At 43.1% G+C, this 17,062-nt stretch overlaps 1 protein-coding gene across 1 annotated transcript in view; it reads right to left on the bottom strand.

The window, feature by feature from the left end:
* Positions 1-238: 238 nt before the first annotated feature.
* MYH9 (myosin heavy chain 9) overlaps positions 239-17,062 on the bottom strand; it is a 72,085-nt gene continuing 55,261 nt past the window's right edge. Inside the window, exons 21-41 of the mRNA XM_064654962.1 lie at positions 16,210-16,341; positions 15,356-15,562; positions 14,725-14,862; positions 14,103-14,226; positions 13,104-13,275; positions 12,303-12,515; positions 11,727-11,871; positions 11,024-11,230; positions 9,950-10,054; positions 8,577-8,729; positions 7,982-8,230; positions 7,275-7,487; positions 6,387-6,599; positions 5,872-6,033; positions 5,060-5,188; positions 4,628-4,716; positions 4,298-4,421; positions 3,027-3,235; positions 2,496-2,604; positions 2,014-2,186; positions 239-1,825 (exon numbers count right to left, since the gene is read on the bottom strand). Of these exons, the coding sequence (XP_064511032.1) occupies positions 1,708-1,825; positions 2,014-2,186; positions 2,496-2,604; positions 3,027-3,235; positions 4,298-4,421; positions 4,628-4,716; positions 5,060-5,188; positions 5,872-6,033; positions 6,387-6,599; positions 7,275-7,487; positions 7,982-8,230; positions 8,577-8,729; positions 9,950-10,054; positions 11,024-11,230; positions 11,727-11,871; positions 12,303-12,515; positions 13,104-13,275; positions 14,103-14,226; positions 14,725-14,862; positions 15,356-15,562; positions 16,210-16,341 (3,384 nt within the window). The 3' untranslated portion in view covers positions 239-1,707. The remainder of the gene's footprint in view (positions 1,826-2,013; positions 2,187-2,495; positions 2,605-3,026; positions 3,236-4,297; positions 4,422-4,627; positions 4,717-5,059; positions 5,189-5,871; positions 6,034-6,386; positions 6,600-7,274; positions 7,488-7,981; positions 8,231-8,576; positions 8,730-9,949; positions 10,055-11,023; positions 11,231-11,726; positions 11,872-12,302; positions 12,516-13,103; positions 13,276-14,102; positions 14,227-14,724; positions 14,863-15,355; positions 15,563-16,209; positions 16,342-17,062) is intronic.

Here is a 17,062-nt window from a genome sequence, read left to right on the forward strand (position 1 = left end):
AACAAGGTGCATCATCTCTTCCAAAATGCCCCGTGCTGGGCACTGCCAGCTGCCCTGGTGGTACACCCAGGGTGCTGTAACAGCCCAGTTCAGCTACAGAAGGTCACTCGGTGTCAGGGGGGGTCTGCAGTGCTGTGACAGGACAGGCCAACGCTCCGACACCAGACACCACCTCCGGAGGTGACGCACACGGTCGTCACCACACCCAGGAAAGGAGGGAAGGGCAACACACGCACAATGACTGCAGCACATGGATAATCTTTATTGGTAACATCAGTGGAGCACCAGTAAACCATTACTGACTGTAGTGGTGACACACAGCTGAGGCACATGCTAAGGCACTTTTATTATATAAAAAAAATTTAAATTCTTCTGTGACAGCAATTGGGACACGAGGCTCCCGCATTAGAGAGCTTCAGGCATACAGTATGGTGCTTCATATTTAATTATTTTTACTTTGCTCATAAGTAGGTCTAAATGCAGCATATACAATATGGTTAAGAATACAGGTAAATCCAGCAACCAGTGTACGGTGTAGAAAAGTAAAGACTATCTATATATAACCATGGTCCCAAGAGAAAGGCAGTGATAAAGACCTTTATTTTTTTTCTTAATTACTTATTACAAGAGATACAAAGGCCTTACATATATCTGTGCAGATTAAAGGGTTTTTAATATACTCTTAGTCAATGGTGCACAATAACTAATCCCAACCCCTGGTTACAGAGCAGGTGCAAGAGGCTTGGACATGTCAATAAGAGGAATTTCCCTCCCCTTATCCCCACCCTCTGCCCACTACCCTATTAAATTCCTCTAGATTCTGTCTATTACCATTAAATATATTTGGTCCCCCAGAGATTCTCGGACAAGCACAAGGACATTGTTCTGCTTCCCCAGCCTGTCATTGACTACTGGTCCACACTCAGATGGAACCGCTCAGAGGCAGAGACACTAACAGGACATCATTGCACTTTAGAGATCTGTCCAGACAGGAAAAATAAGAAGAGGGAAAAATGACGAAAAAATAAAAAGAAAAAAAAAACAAAGGAAAAAAACAAAGAAAAAAAAAAAAAAGAAAAAAAAAAAGAAGAAAAGACAACTTTGGCAAGTCCTCCAGGTAACTGGTCCTGAGAGGAGCTTCCCTCTTCACCCCTCCCTGGAAACACATGAAAGTAGAAAGGGCAAATTGCCATGGCCAAAGCACACCGTTTTTCCTGAAACTGCTCCCAAACCATGTGGGTGGGCAGATTAAAAGAGGCAGAAGTCTGAGGTCACTGAACATGATTGCCGAAAGCAAACAAAGAGGGAGGGGAAAAAATACAGGAAGGAGCTTCCCTGCAGCTAGAATTGAAGACAAAAGGAGATTTACAGCAAAAATAATCTTTCCCTAAGCCCACTCCCTCCAAACTGTGTAAGGATGTACCAGCAGACATGGCACAGACAGTTCTACAGGCCTTTGTAGTAGCCAAACTGCTGGTCAGATTTCAGAACCCTGACTCTTTGGCATTAAATACAAAGAGGATTAGAAACTGGAAAGAGGAGAAAACTAGGAACACAGATGCCTGATGGCTCCAGATACACAAATCTGGGCTTGCTCTGCAGATCCCCAGCCAATTTAGGAGAGGGTTTGCCGAAAGTCCAATGGAAGAGGGGAGGGGGATTGAATGGGTCACTCCCTCACGTGTAACCTGGGTCAAATGGGAGGACTTATTCAGTAGCTTTGGCTTCACCAGCATCTGCCTTGCCGTCCACTTCCTCATCGGAGCACTCTCCCGCACCCTTCCTGACAATACGACGAGTCACGACAAATGGCAGGTCCCCGCGCCTGGGGAAGGACAGACAGCATGTCAGCAACACAAGGGTTCACTGAACTCACCACACAGGGCAGCCTCTGGATAGAGGTAAGGAAGCACCTCCCATGCTGTTTGCTGTGGGCAGCTGCCACCGGGAGCAGCTGCAGCAAGACTTCGCTGGACTGGCTGCCAAGGAATGGCCCAAAATGCTCTGCCTTACCTGAGTTTGCTCTTCAGGGAGCTGACTTCTCTATTCATTGCATCGGCTGTTTCGGTGGCGTCCTCCAGCTCACGCTGGAGCTTCCTACGGGATGCATTGGCTCGCTGGGCCTCCTCTTCTGCTTCCTCAAGCTGGCGTTTCAGCTGCTTCAAGCGCATGTTTGCCTTGTCCGCCTGAGTGCGTACAGAGAAAAAAAAAATAAGAAATCAATGTTTCTCCAGAGTTACAGCACAGTAGTTAAAGCAGCAAAAAGCAGAGTTTCCAAAGCCTTTTCTTCCCTTTCTGAAGGGAGCTGCCTAGGACTTGAGAGGTCTTTTCCTTAAAAGCATTACATTTTCATCTGTCTCATCTTGCAATTATTACAGTGACAGAAAAGAAGAGAAATCCATAGGATGGTTAATGCTAGACCTCTGTTACACGCAGACAATGCCTCAGTCATAGCGGGGAAATCCTTCCCCCATGCTGCAGGTCACTATACCCACCTGATCTTTGAATTGCTCAGCATTACGCCTCTCATCATCCACCTGCAGCAAGATATCTTTCAGCTTCTTCTCGGCACGGCGCACTTGCTTGCTGGCAGCCTGGCGCTCCCTACACACAAACACAGGGATGCTCAGACAACGCCGCCCATTGCCCCCAACAAATGACCTGACTTTGACAAGTTAGAAACAAGAAGATAGCAAAACCTTCCTTAATTCAGGAAAAAAAGGGATGGGAAGCAATGTTTCTCAGAAATGACCAAAAGACACTGATGTCACACAGATATGAGCCTTCCTGAAGCTACAGAGGGGCAGCAAGTGTATCACAGCTGCAGTTTTAGGAGTGGTTAAGTCCAGAACAAGCTCTAAGTCTCTACTGTGAAAAACAAGGAAGGTTTGCCAAGATCTTATTCCTGTATTACCCAGTATACCTAGGATGAAGCTCTCACTCAGACAAATCAAAATTTTTCCAAAAGAGCCTAAAATTCCAGAGTGGGCAGAAGCTTGTAAAACAGAGTTTCTACTAGAACATACTTTGTCTCCATGTCCAACTGCTCTTCCAGCTGTGCTATCTTTGCTTCCAAGGCTGTGATGGTAGCCTTGTACTTGGACTTCACGGCACTCTCCATCTCCTGCAGTTTCAGCTTGAGCTCCTTGTTCTGGCGCTCCATCTGCTGGCGAGCATTCTCGTTCTTCTGCGCGTTGCTGCGCTCGGCGTTCAGGTCGGCGTTCATCTGATCGATCTGCAGAGAGAGGTAAAGGACTCAGCACAGCCAGTGCTCCAGCCTGAAAGGCTGATTTATTTCTCAGACTTGCAAAGAAAAAGAACCCTCAGGGTGAGCTGAATACTTGGAATAACTGATGCAGAGGGAGCTGTCTGCAGGCAGGGCACTTCTCAAAGTATCTTAGTTTACCCAGATTTTCAAAATAATTCCTTGAATAACAGGTTTATCAACCTCCTCTTAGGGCTAACTAAACTTGCCAATCACGTACACTGCTCTCTGGAGTGAAGACCATGGTCTCACACTTCAGTCTTTGAATTACAAAAATCCTGAAGCAAGTGGATCCAATACATGTGCTTTACTAATTTATCATTTATTTGCTGTCTGTCTACTTCCACTACAAAGAAGCAGCTTAAAAATACTGACTTGCAACAGTGAAAGGGCAAGAGCTCGGTCTACTTCCAAGCCAGGGCTCTGGCTCTCCTCTATCAGAGCAAATGAGCCACTTGGAAAACCATCAGCCTCCTTGGCTTTGGAGCACTAAGAAAACAACGTGCTTGACTCTCAAAGTTGGGCAGACAAAATATGGCAGAGAACAGGCAGATTAAGATCATGGTTTCTATAGCAGCCTAACAAATTTCATATGGTTAGTCCATTTGAAATAGCATAGAACTGGCAGAAAAGTAATTTTCCAAACACATTGTAGCATTGTTCAGCATGTCAAGCTGGAGCAACACGCAATGGATCCTCTTTCTCAATACCCCTTAGTAGAGAAAAAAGGGACTGGGAGGGGTTTTTTGGGTGGGGTTTGGTTGGTTGGTTTGTTGTTTTTCTTTTTAAATAAACTTGGGAGATTATTCCAGATACCTAATGATTTAAAATTATCAAAACCAGTGAGTTAACATCAGTTTTGGCTGCTATTTTCTGTATCATGGTATTCAGCAGTTTCATCTTGCTCACACCTCTGGACTTCTGAGGGCCTGTACTGTACAAAAAGCAGCAGCTGGCATTACTCAGAGTGTGGTTTGACAATTTACGCAGACTGGAGAACCCCTACTGGCATGGTGCAGCCTGAACAGGTACCTGAAGATTTGCCTTCTTGAGCCGGTCATTGATTATCTCTGTGTTGCCCTGTTCTTCTTCTAACTCCTCCTCCAGCTGAGCTATCCGTGCCTCCAAGCGTCTCTTCTCCTCCATGGCCAGTGCTCTGTAGGACACAGAATCATGAAAGCATTAAAGCAGCACTGATGGCATCAATGCCTTGGGGAAAATTCACCACTTATATACAAAATAAGCTCAGTCTTTCCAGAGCAGAGGGGATAGAGTGTGTGCTGCAGTCTACACAAAAATAACAGCCTGCAAAGTATTTTCTCAAAGCAGCTCCTCCTCCTTTAAATGGGGAACATTACTCACCCTTTACCGCTGTTGTTGGCAATCTCATCAGCCAGCTCATCCCTTTCTTGCTGGGCCTGGCGCTTGGCACGCTCAGCAGCTGCAAGTTCCTGGAATGGAAACGAGACGGTCAGTGATCCAATAGGAAGCTACCAATTAATGCAGCATAGGAAAAAGTAGTTACTGGTAATGGCTGGTATGGTCTCTAGCAAGATCCAAAGTTAATTATATGACACAGTCTGTCCCTTCTCCACCCCACAGCTTCCTTTGCTTTGCACACTCCTACCACAGCTGTCAGGAAAGGGCCAAATTCTGCATTTTGAAGTGGACCTCATATTTGAGCAGAGCAAAAAGCACAGAAGAAAGGAAATAAAACACAAGCTTAGACCGCTACATATACTTCTTGGCCAAAGAAAACAAACCAACCCTTGACTTGCATGCATATTCCATTACCTCCTGCAACTGGATCATCTCTGCCTCCATGCTCTTCAGCTTCTTCTCATTTTCTTTGGCCTGTGCCAGGATCTCTTCTCTGGAAGTACGTGTGTCCTCCAGTTCCCGCATGTAATCCTTCATTTGTGCCTGAAAAGGGAGAATAGAAATGGATGAATTTTAGAGCATTCACATTAACAACTTGGGTTTATTTGTCTTATGGGAAACATGGATGGAAAACGGAAATACGGATTCATTGCTCTTCAGCCACCAAAAAGGCTGCTGTAAAAACAAAAGGAATCATACTTTTCACTTTTCACAGGTAACAAGGATAAATATAAATGGAAGCAAACAGGACTGCTTATTTGCAGGGAAAAAAGTTTTCTCAGATAAAGGGAGAGAGGAAGGGAGGGTACAGGAAGCTTTCTAGCAAAGCAATGGAATGGCCATTTTAGGGAGGATTTAGGGTTCTAACAACAGATCAACAACTGCCTGCAGAAATTACAAAAAGCACAACAGAACTGTCTTGGGGCAGGTTCTAAATGTTATTTATAGTCTTCTAGCTTTGCAGCTCTGTAATCCTTTCCAAAAACACTGACCTAAGGCAAGCACTAGAGCGGACTTTGCCTACAGCTTGTCTCCCAGGGAGTTAAAACAGGCAGATTGGGATTAGAAGGATGTTTGAAATGCCAATAAATATTTTGTGGTAAATTGCTACAAGGTTCTGCTGCTCTTGTGACACTGATGCATGGTTCTCGTGAGGTGAAATCCTGTATCCTGGTTCCCCAGGTAAATGCTCTACGCTGACAGTTAAAGCCGTTGCAGTGTCTCACCTGCAGTTTGCGGAGCTGCTTGATGGCTTCTTCACGATTCTTGTTAGCAGTGTCTATATGGCTTTCCAAGTCCTTCAGGTCCAGCTCTAACTTCTTCCTGGCAGCCACAGCCATGGATCGCTGTTTTCGTTCATCTTCCAATTCCGCCTCCATCTCCCGAACCTGTGAGAAGAAACACAGGCATCAGCATTTCAGCTCCTTCATTTCCCAACACCCACTTTTCACATCCCCCTTTCAAACGCTACATAAGTGCAAGCATGTGACTTGTCTTCATTCTTCCTGGCAGGGGGATGGGGCTAACATTCCTCACTAATAAAGCCTCACGGGTTCCTTTGATAGACAAAGGCTGTTTCAACAATCACACACACAAGGGAGAAAGTCTCTCACAGCTTTGCAGTGCTGCCTGGAGTGTTACCATTAACAACACTCTGGATTGGCACTGTCTGTCTAATCATCTTTGGACACAAGTGCTTTTATGTACAGAACACTTTCAGGATTTACAGAGCAATTCTTACCTGTCTGATCAGCTGTTTCTTCTTCTCTTCATTCTGTTCATCACGTCCCTGGAGGTCCCGGTCAAACTGTGCCTTCATAGCCTGTTGGTTCACTTCTAGCCGCAGTTTGGCATCCTCTGTGGCCTGCAGTTCATCCTCCAGCTCTTCCAGCTGTGTCTTCATCTCCTCCACCTGCTGCTCCAGGGCTCTCTTAGCTTTCTCCAGCTCATGGACCTACAGCACAGTACCACACATGAGGTTTCCTCAAAGAGTGCAGACAATTTAATCTACCCTAACAGCAAAAAAGACTAAGAACAGCCACCCACATCACACAGAATACCAGAACACTGCATCTGTCCCTTGTATTAGGGCAGATGCGAGCTGCCAGTCTGAATCACAATTACTGTTAGTTCTGGTCATGTATATGTGGTGGTGGGGAGAAAGAGAAAAGCATCTGTCAGCCCAGTCCTGATTTACTGCAGACTTATCAGAGCCAGACACCTCCGGTTCTGAAAGAATTGAAGAAAATACTTCTTGGTCTCTGATTTTGTTCTTTTCCTTCCATACACATAAGGTTTTTTGTCTTGAAATATTGGGCTTAATGTCTTCCACTGCCTGGCTAATCACTGTATTTTACTTATCAGGATCACAGCATAGGGATATCTGCACAAGGATACCAGTTAATTTTCAGTTTGTCAGTACCTCATTTGGGCCATTTCCAGGCTCTTCCAACCCATTTTTCCCCCTTATTAATGTAATACAAACATAACACTCACAAACTCACAATGTATCCGGTATTCTCTACAACATCCCTCTGTGTTACCACGAGAATAAGCTTTTTACAGTGTTAAAGTAACAGTATCACCTGTGTGACATTTTCTGCCCAAATAAATTTAGCTTCATACTTACACTTTTCCCAACATCATCCTTTGAACTCATCAGATCTTCCATCTCTGCGCGGAACTGCTTATTGACTCGCTCCAGCTCAGCCTTCTGCTCTATGGCTTCCTCCAGGGCTCTGGCCAAGGAGAGGGCCTTAGTCTCCTTCTCACGGGCTTCTGCCTCAGCACGGTCCCGTTCTTCTGCATACTTGGCAGAGATGGTCTTCTCCTCTGCCAACAGCTACAAGAGCACAGCATCAGTATTCTGAGAAATTACTGATAATTTTCTAGCAAGGTAAACATGCATCTTTTCATCAGAGCCTTCTTAATAGTCTTCTTCTACAGATAGAAGGAATCAAGAAAATGCAGCTTCACAGAATGAGACATGGACCCCATTTTTAACAACTGTGATGACCCCAAGTAAACAACTCCTGATTCCCTAGGCCTCCAACCTATTATTTCCAACTTTCTCTTGGAGATGATCTGCAAACAATGTTTCAAACTCAATCTTGGTTTTGATATAAATGTTATCCCTTTGGGAAAAGGAACGTTACTAAGCTTCCTATGCATAGAACAGAATTGATTTACTTCTATTAAAGCTTGTTTCTCCACTCTACGTACTCTGCCTTAGTTCAGAAATAAATAAGCATTCTCCAAGCCGTATTGCTTTAATATTTATAAAGAAGACCTGTCAATAAGATCCACCTACTGAATACCCAGTGACTGAAGCCATACCTGATCAAACTTCTTCTGCTTCTTCTCTAGGTTGGAAACGATCTGCCGCTGATGATCCAAGTCCACAGCGAGGTCATCCAGCTCTTGCTGCAGGCGGGTCTTTGTTTTTTCCAACTTGTCATATGCAGCTATCTTCTCGTCATAACGCTGGCTCAAGCCCTCCAAGTCCTTCTGCAGCTTCTTCCTGGCTTCCTCTGCTGACTCAAGGCAGCCCAGACCATCATCCATCTTCTTCTTTGCATCTATTGCCTAAAGGACAAAGATTGTTCATGAAGCCACGCCACGAGTAACATTATGTGCAGTTTACTGTCACCAGAAGTTTAGGATATAAGTCTGCTCATTTCTGAAGGTACTACTACCCCCTCACATAATACTGTATGATTGAATGCCCAAAGGAGTTTCTGGAGAGAAATCTACAACCAATTCATATGATTATCATCAGAGATCTCCTCATTTCTTCTTTCACCCAAATCAGCAGGATCACCCTTTCCCAGGAAAGGTCGTGTTATTAGAAGCCAAGTCTGCATTTAGATTTTACTTCCCTCAAGACACTTTTGCTTCTTCTCAAAAATCACTGGTTTATGGGATTCTGTACCTGTTGCTGAAGAATAGAGATCTGTTTCTCCAGGTTTCTCTTTGCCTCCTCTTCTTCTTCCAGCTGCTCCTTGAAAGCATTCTTCTCATCCTCCATTTGCTTCAGCTTAGTGCTGAGACTCAGTTTTAGGCGAGTCTCCTCCTGCAGCAGCTCCTATAAAGCAAACACACCAGTGGAATTCAGCACCACTCCTTGGCTTTAAAGGCTCACAATCCTCATCCACTCTCTCCAGAATGAGTACTTCTTAAGTTGAGTTTAAGTATGCAACTTAATTCACAGATAAGACAACCAACCAAAGGCAGAATTTAAATAATTGTCTTCCAGTGATATAGTATAGAAATAAAATATTCAGAAGGGTCTTATTCTCTCCTACAGTCAAATCATTAAAGTATACTCATTACCACACAAACCTTTCCACAGTCCTTTCTCAAGTCCTCCAAGTAGCACACAAAGTATTAAAACCTTTCCCAACAATAGCAAAATTGTACTCTGCTATGTGTCTTTCTCATATTCCAGTACCAAAGGAACAGACAACAGGCCAAAGTGCTCTAGCATGGTCAAAACCAACACTGGTATTATCAGAAGTGTACAGCAGTGGTCATTTACCAGCTTAGGGCACAACAACATTGACTGACTTATGCTGCCAGTGCTTGAGCTGAATGAATCTTTAAACTAGTGCAGAATTTTTATATTGTGCCCTATCTTTGAGTCTGTTTTTTAAAAAAGAGTAGTAAGTAGACAGAACATCAAGGACTGTTCGAGGTCACTTAGTATCTGAAGTTTGATGCTCCTCCTTTCCCTTCCAACCTGCTTAGTACTCCATGCTTTACCGAAAGTGTCACACTCTACTAACTGTAAATGGCTGCTTCAATCCCAAAGTCTAAGGATGATTTATTTCCTGAAAAAATACCAAATTATTTGAATCTATCACTTCCCCAATATCCACTGAGAATTAAAAAAAAATTTCTGCTTGACAAATTTACTGGAAATCACACGTACACGCACACACAAAAAACCCTGTCAAATACTTGACTATGAAGATCTCAAACAAGAACCTAGCATTCCAGTCAGGTCTATCACTAAAGAGCTCTCAGGTAGAAAGCTGATAGAAGAGGACTTCTAAATCCAAGATGGGGAAAAGTCACATATGTTGCACATACTGAGGAAGGAGAAGGAAGATAAACAGCTTGTTTCTGTACAAATGCCCCTAATACCATGTAATATAACCCCTAAGCAAAAAAAATCCAGACTCAAAGCTTTGAATTGCTGTATATCCAGTACTTAATGGTGTACAGAGTGATTTCTCACTTTAACAATTTGTAATGGACACTGGCTGCACCACACACAGTTGCCTTGGTTTCCAAAGCTCTCACCTGTGTATCCTGAAGCTGTGATTCCAGAGCAGAGAAATCTTTTGCTAATTTGATTGATTTGCTGTCAGATTGGTTCAGAAGACCTGTGACATTGTCCAACTCAACCTGAAGGAGACATCAGAGTATCAGTTACTGAATGCATCAGCAAAAACAAAGACAGGAACGGGTGAGCAGCTACGAGACCCAAAAGTGAAAACTGAGGCACCTCTCAACAGTAAGGCATGTGTACATAATCTCTCAAGAAATGAATACATAATTTCCAAAATCCCAGGAATTAAATATGAGAAGTTGAAAAGAGAACTTTACTTGGGATCACCTCTGTTGCAACAGCCTTCTGGTTTTGGTTGTTTTGGGTTTTTTTAAGGCCTATATGGGATTTTAGACAGCCTGGTAAGCAATTGTAAAAGCTTATATTTAACTAACTCTCTTCTATTTTAACTGCTTCAGGATTGTATCTAGAGTCTCAAAATTACATTTTTACACTCCAAAAGATAGTGCATACACTGCAATGCTCAACTTTTAATGACAACTCTCCATAGAGGAGAAGGCCAAAGACAACATTTTATGTGACTCAAAGGGATTTGTTGTTCCTTTGAAGAAAGGAGGAGAAACCCTAAGTTTCCACATCACCCTTGAGCCACTCCTCAACACCATCAACTACATTACAAAGCTTCAAGACACTGTCTTCCAGGTGAGTTGCACGATCACCAGTGTGTCTGTGCCACTCTAGGTCCCCAAGCAGCTGAACACTCACAGAACTGTGCTGTGCAAACCACTGCACACTGAAGGGGTGCAGACACGCTGACTCTTTCAGGCTTACAAAACTCAAATGGCAACTGGTTATTTCACCTTCTCAGGGCTGCTCAAGGTAAGTGACATCAATCCAAATATCCTGCTCTGGCAATGAGTTAAGGAATTTGCATAGTCCTTGGGAAGCAAACTGTGGATTTGCTTTTTGTAGGAACCTTATCCTCAGGAGGAACAAGATTTGTCAAATAGTTACAAGGAGGTACCACCCTACAATCTTTTCTCTCCAGCCCTGGGCTGAAGCTAAGGAAAACCCAAGCCACTCACCTGCAGTTTGTTAACCCTCTCAGCCAGTTCAGTCTTCACTCTTTCACCTTCTGTGAATTTCACCTGCAGTTCCTGGAGCTGAGCATCGACTTTTTTCCGCTTGTGCTCAGCATCCCCTTTGCCCTGCAGAAGAGCCTTCACCTCATTGGACAGTTCAACCTTCTCACTTTCCAGAGCTTGTTTTGCTTTTTCAAGATTTGCTTTCACCTGAAGAGGAAAACAAAAAGCAGCAAAACCCCTCAGATTTTAGATATGGCAGGATCCTTCCACTGAGTACATGTTTTTTCCAACAAGCAAGCTAATGTTCAACGTTTAGCAGCTAATTTGTAGACTGCTTATTCAGAAAAAAACAATTTGAACAGCCTGCTACTGATAAATAGGAAACAATCCAATACTCAGAGAAGACAACAATACAGAAGAAAGTCTTGCACCATCAGATTTCCTAATTAAAGGTGGTACAAGTCAACAAGTGCTAGCAGTAGAAAGAATGTCTTGGCTGTGCAGTATAACATGCCTGATGGTGTAAAGAAGAATGAATGCAACTATTTAAAACAGCTTTATATATGCTTCATAGCAAAAAATGATCTACCAAGGGAAGAATACATGTATCAGAGGCCTAGTATCATGAACACTTCATGATCTGCTGCAGCTCTCATTTCAGGGAGGTTCACTGCTTTGGTCTTGTGTTTTCCATTTCACATACCCTTTTGGTTTGTTCTAACTGCTCTGCCAGCTCTTCAATAGCTTGTGAATGCTTCTGCCTCATCTCTTGGATTTGAGCCTCATGAGTCTTTGCCTCATCTTCAAGAGTTTTCTTCAAAACCGTTACTTCTTGTTCTCTCTTTGACCTGAAAAATTCACAACTTCCACTTAGATGCCAAGGAAGGAATCAAGCACAAGTGTATATCCACCAACAGTACCTCTAATGCAGGAAAGTGCCATGGTCTGTTTAGCCCTACAGGCTATAAATACACTTTTCAAAGTCAGCACTTAGCATTGCATCCTTCCTAAGCACAAGCTGGCAGCATTACTTTCAGCCTGAAAGTATGAATGTTTCCGGGGTACCACTAACACTTTGGTTAGGGAGCAAATCAACTTTCTTACATCAGGTGAGGTAATGCAGTCTGGACTACAGCTTGCACACTGCCGAGGCTGCCAACCAGCCTACCCTGACAAAGGCAAAGACTTGCTGTGGTAAGAGACTGAATGCACCAGCATTTATTAAAAACAGTCAAAACCAAACCCAAATAAAGATAACACAGCTCCATGTTGGAGTTACCTCAGCTCTTGCTGAGCAGCTGTAGAATCTAGTGTGTCTTCTAGCTCTGTTTTCAACGCTTCCAGCTCTTCTCCCAGATCCCGCTTCTGTTTTTCAGCTTTATTCCTGGATGCTCTCTCTGACTCCAGGTCTTCCTGCAACTCAGTGATCTGGGATTCAAGTTCCCTGATCTTTTTCAGGGCCATGTTCTTCTGAGCTGCCTCTTCTTCCACTCTGTGTTCAACATAAGGTTTTGGTCAGAGCCAGACTTAAACCATACACAAATTAAAACGACCTGTCTTACCAAGAATAATCAAGAAAAAAAGCTGGTTTGGGTCAGCTCTACAATATTACATTCGGACTTTGATTCATATATGATCTACAAATTCTAAGCTCTATTTCCCAATACTTGAGAGAGCACAATTTCTTACCTCAAAGAAGGGGACAGAGAGAGACTGACAACAGAAGAAAGCAGAAGAAAAAGCACCATTTTACATTGGAAATTGGACACTTAACTGAATAGATGAATACAGCAACTACCAGAGAGACAGTGTGTTGACACTACTTTTTAACCCCATCTGAAATATTACTGCTCCAGTGAAATGCATGCAGTGCCCATTACATTCATAGTCTAGTTCTGTATGGAGAATGTGGCAGTGAGCAGCAGCCAGAGAACTCTAATGTTGAGGACATGGATCTTTAACAGTGCACAGGCTAAAATACAACATCCACAGACTGCATTTAGTCCCTATTCCAAGTGACACAAGAAAAGAAATACTTCCCAACCTGGTGGTCCCTGAACCCCACAGGTCAGGTTCTCACCTAGCTAAGGCTGCCTGCAGCTCCTCTTCCTTCTTGGCCAGCTGCATTTTGAGTTCTGCAATCTGAGCCTGCAGCTCAGCAATCTGGTCATGCAGATCACTGGAGTCCCCTTCAAGCTTCCGACGAGTCTTTTCCAATTCCTGCCTCTGCTTTTCTTCGCGTCGCAGGCGTTCTGATGAAGATGGGGACATGTTTAGTTACACAGATGACACATACTCAAAGAACATTGTAGGAACAGAGAAAAATAGATCTATTTAAGCAATAGTTTCTTTCCTAATAATACAACTGTCCAAACTGTAGCTGGAGTGCATTGTTCTGTCAGGACCTGTACATGCAACTACCCCCATATTTTGCTCTCAAACCACATCTGGGCAATTCCCTTCCCCTCACCTTACAGCCAAGCCTCCTTCCCCCTTTTCGCTGTAAGATTGGCAGCACAATGCCAGTCTCTCACCATACAGGCATAAGCACTCATCAAGTGATGCTGAACACAAGGTCTACTCCCCCTTTACTGAAGCTAAAGAGGCTGGCTCCTGCTGTATTAACCTGGGCAGTCTCCAGATGAAGAGCCTCCCAGAACTCTGAAGAACTTGTGCAAACAGGCTATCAGAAACAGCACTAACCCTGACAGACTGATGCTGCTGGAAGTAGAAAAGTGGAGACACTTCCACAGCAGGAGAAGAAAGAGAACCAGCCTCTCTTCTCCATTGGCCTGCTGCATTAGAGAGGATTTTTATTTAGATCAAGGGCTCAGCTGACAAGGCACATAACCTTCAGCTGGCCAGTGCACAGCTCTATCAAATCAATCAATAGCTTACACACTATGGACTGATTTTTAACCCCTCAGAAACTGGGGAAAACTAAAACTCTAGAAATGAAACTGAAGTTCAACAAATTTTAACAACACCTAAAACTAATTAGACAAGGTCTTTGCAGAATCTGCCTTTAATCTTAAAAAAAAAAAAAAAAAAAACCCAAACCAAAAAAACCCAAAATCACCTTCAAGGTCTGTGATCATGGCCTCATGCTTATTCTTGAGTTTGGCTAAACTCTTAGATTTCTCCTCTTCCTCTGTCAGATTTGTTGTAAATTCAGACATTCTGTCTTCCAATAGTTTCTTTTCCTGCAAAATTGAGAGAACAGTGTCAAAGCAGTAGCTGGAATTACAGGATATTCTGCCAGAGCTGACTGTGCATAGAGATGTCAATGTCATGAGTGCCTACTCCTGCTACAAACTCAGAAAGAAAAAAATCCTTTCAGGATCACAGACAGAATTCAAATAAATTTGAATTTAAATTAAAGATTTGTATTTGATGGTCCTTTCAAAATTGAAAGGGAAGTCTGTTAATAAAATAACTTGATACTGCTTGGCATAACAATGTATCAGAAAATGTTTGCTCATGGATCATTATTTAGTCAAGGCTACTTAAATATCACACAATAGTGACTGTCAAGAATACAACCAGACAGTTAATTTCAAAAATTCAGGTCAGAATTCTCAAAGACAACACTGAATTAATTAATAAAATTCCCTGTAAGAGGGGAAAGGTCAGCCTTTGGAGGGTGGCTCCAAAAATACTTCTGTATTTTTAGCTTGTGGAAGAAGCTGCAGGAGTCTTACCTTAGCCAATTTGAGATTCTGATCTTCCAGAACTAGCACATCTTCTTCCAGTTTCTTCAATTTGGCCTCTGTGGTCACTTTTTCTAGCTGCAGCTTCTGCCTTGCACTTTCCTCTTCTTCGAGCTGCTCCTCTAGTTCCTTCACAACACACACAGAAAAGCAAGGTGTTGGTCAGTGCTGCTCACCTACCCATGTAACAGCACAGGGGTAATACTAAAATGGAAGGTTTCTTCACCCTTCCTTCAAGGTTTTATTAGTAGCTCCTAGAGTGACATCTCTGTCATGATGTAATGCAACATACTGCATCCTAACCAACAAGTTTTCTAGCAGAATAGACAATGCTATATTTTGCAAAGAACACTACCTTTCCTAAAACAAAGCAAAGATTCCTCTAATTATTTGAGAAGTGCCCATCATCTTCAGGAACGGAACAGCTCGTTCCAGATGACTGACTGAACGCCTCAGGCTCAGCACCAGAATCGCTGCATTCTATTGCTGTTTCCATGATAGATTTTTCTATGCCTTTTTTTCCCCCTGCTCTCTTTCATTTCCCTCCAAGTTGAGATAAAAGAACCACTCTGACCTTTACTAACCTCTTTACTGACAAGAGATAGCATTCCTAAGGCACTACCTGGATGTTCTGCTGCATTTTCTTCTTTTCAGCCTGAAGATGTTGACACCGTTCTTCCTCTTCCTCCACCCTTGCTTCCAGGTCATGACATATCTCCTCCAGTTCTTGTTTCTTGGCTGTCAGGCGGGCTCTTATCTCCTCAGCTTCAGCACAGAGTTCAGTTTCTGCTTGCAACTGTTCCTGCAGCTGCATCTTCTCTGCCATTAGCTACATTGGATGCAAAGCCACAAATAAGACAAGCTCCAACTTACCAAAGCACTTAGCAATCTGTGTTAAGTTATTTGCTCCTGTGTTCCACGGCTACAGTTTTAAACACTGCAGCACTCCCCTGCTCCTAATCAAAAGCTAAATATCAAATCACAGTTTTAAGTGTTGGTTCTCCTTCACAAACCACATGATGCAACCCCATATCGTGTTAGCCTTCACAAATTTCTCAAGACCATATCCATTTGAAATAAGGATATTGTCTATTTCCTCCTGCAAAAGTAATGAATAATTAACAGCCCTACAGAAAAACAATTCTGCTTCCACCTTCTGTGTTCCAAACAGAAAGGATTCCATTAAAGATGAGACTGAATTCAACCAGCTTGCTACAAAACATAGCCAAAGGAGACTTTTCCTCACATAATGTCTCTAGAAGAGCAATAAGGGTCACTGTACAAAATGACCTGCTGGAGGAACTAAGCTGGGAAGAGGGGCAAAGCAAATTGACCAAGATGGCAGCCAAGTCCCATGTTTCAGCAAGCTGCAATCCTGCAGCTTGTCCATCAGACCAAGAAAGCAAAAGAGGTGTTCTCAAGCAGTTAGACAAGTATAGAGAGAACAACTTTTACACATCATATTTTCAAACTCACCTGAGCCTGGAAGGTCTCCATCTCAGTCAGTCTATTTTCTGCAGCTATCTGCTTCTCCTTGACCTTTATTAGTTCTTCTTCCTTGGCCATCATCTCCTCTTCCTGTCTGCTTACTTGCAGAAGGGGCTTCACCTGAAAGGGAAACCAAGGGAATGAGATGTATATAAGGAACAAAGGAAACATAAAGAAATGCTCTTGCACTTCATAAGCATTGAATAAAAAACCATTTTACATAAGTGTCATATTTGAAGGACTGACAAGTTCTTTTTTGTGAACATCAGGAGAATCAGAGGACTAGATATCATCTACTCTGTCAACAGCACACTTTCTGCCTGTCCATCTATTCCCCTTGAATGGGATTCATAAGGAAAGGGTTCAGTAATTTCCAGACCCTCAAGGGTTAAGCAGTAATAGGAAGAGAATAAAAAAGTTGCAGTACAGGGGGGAAATTTACATTCAAGCCAATGTCATATACATGGACTTCTGTAAGGCCTTTGACACAGTCCCCCAGAACATCCTTCTCTCTAAATTGAAGAGATATGGATTTGATGGGTGGAGTGCTTGGTGGATCAGGAACAGGCTGTGTGGTTGAATCCAGAGGGTAGTAGTCACCAGCTCAATGTCCAGATGGAGACTGGTGACAAGTGGTTCCCTCAGGAATCCTTACTGGGACCACTGTTATTTAATATCTTCGTTAATGACACAGACGAAGGGATCCAGTGCACCCTCAGTAAATTCGCAAATAACACTAAGCTAAGTGGTTCCACTGATGCACCAGATGCCAACCAGAGGGACCTGGACAAGCCTGAGAAGTGGGCCCAGGGGAATCTCATGAGGTTCAGTGAGGCCAAGT

Source organism: Pseudopipra pipra, chromosome 5, assembly GCF_036250125.1.
Source record: "Pseudopipra pipra isolate bDixPip1 chromosome 5, bDixPip1.hap1, whole genome shotgun sequence".
Classification (NCBI taxonomy): domain Eukaryota; kingdom Metazoa; phylum Chordata; class Aves; order Passeriformes; family Pipridae; genus Pseudopipra; species Pseudopipra pipra.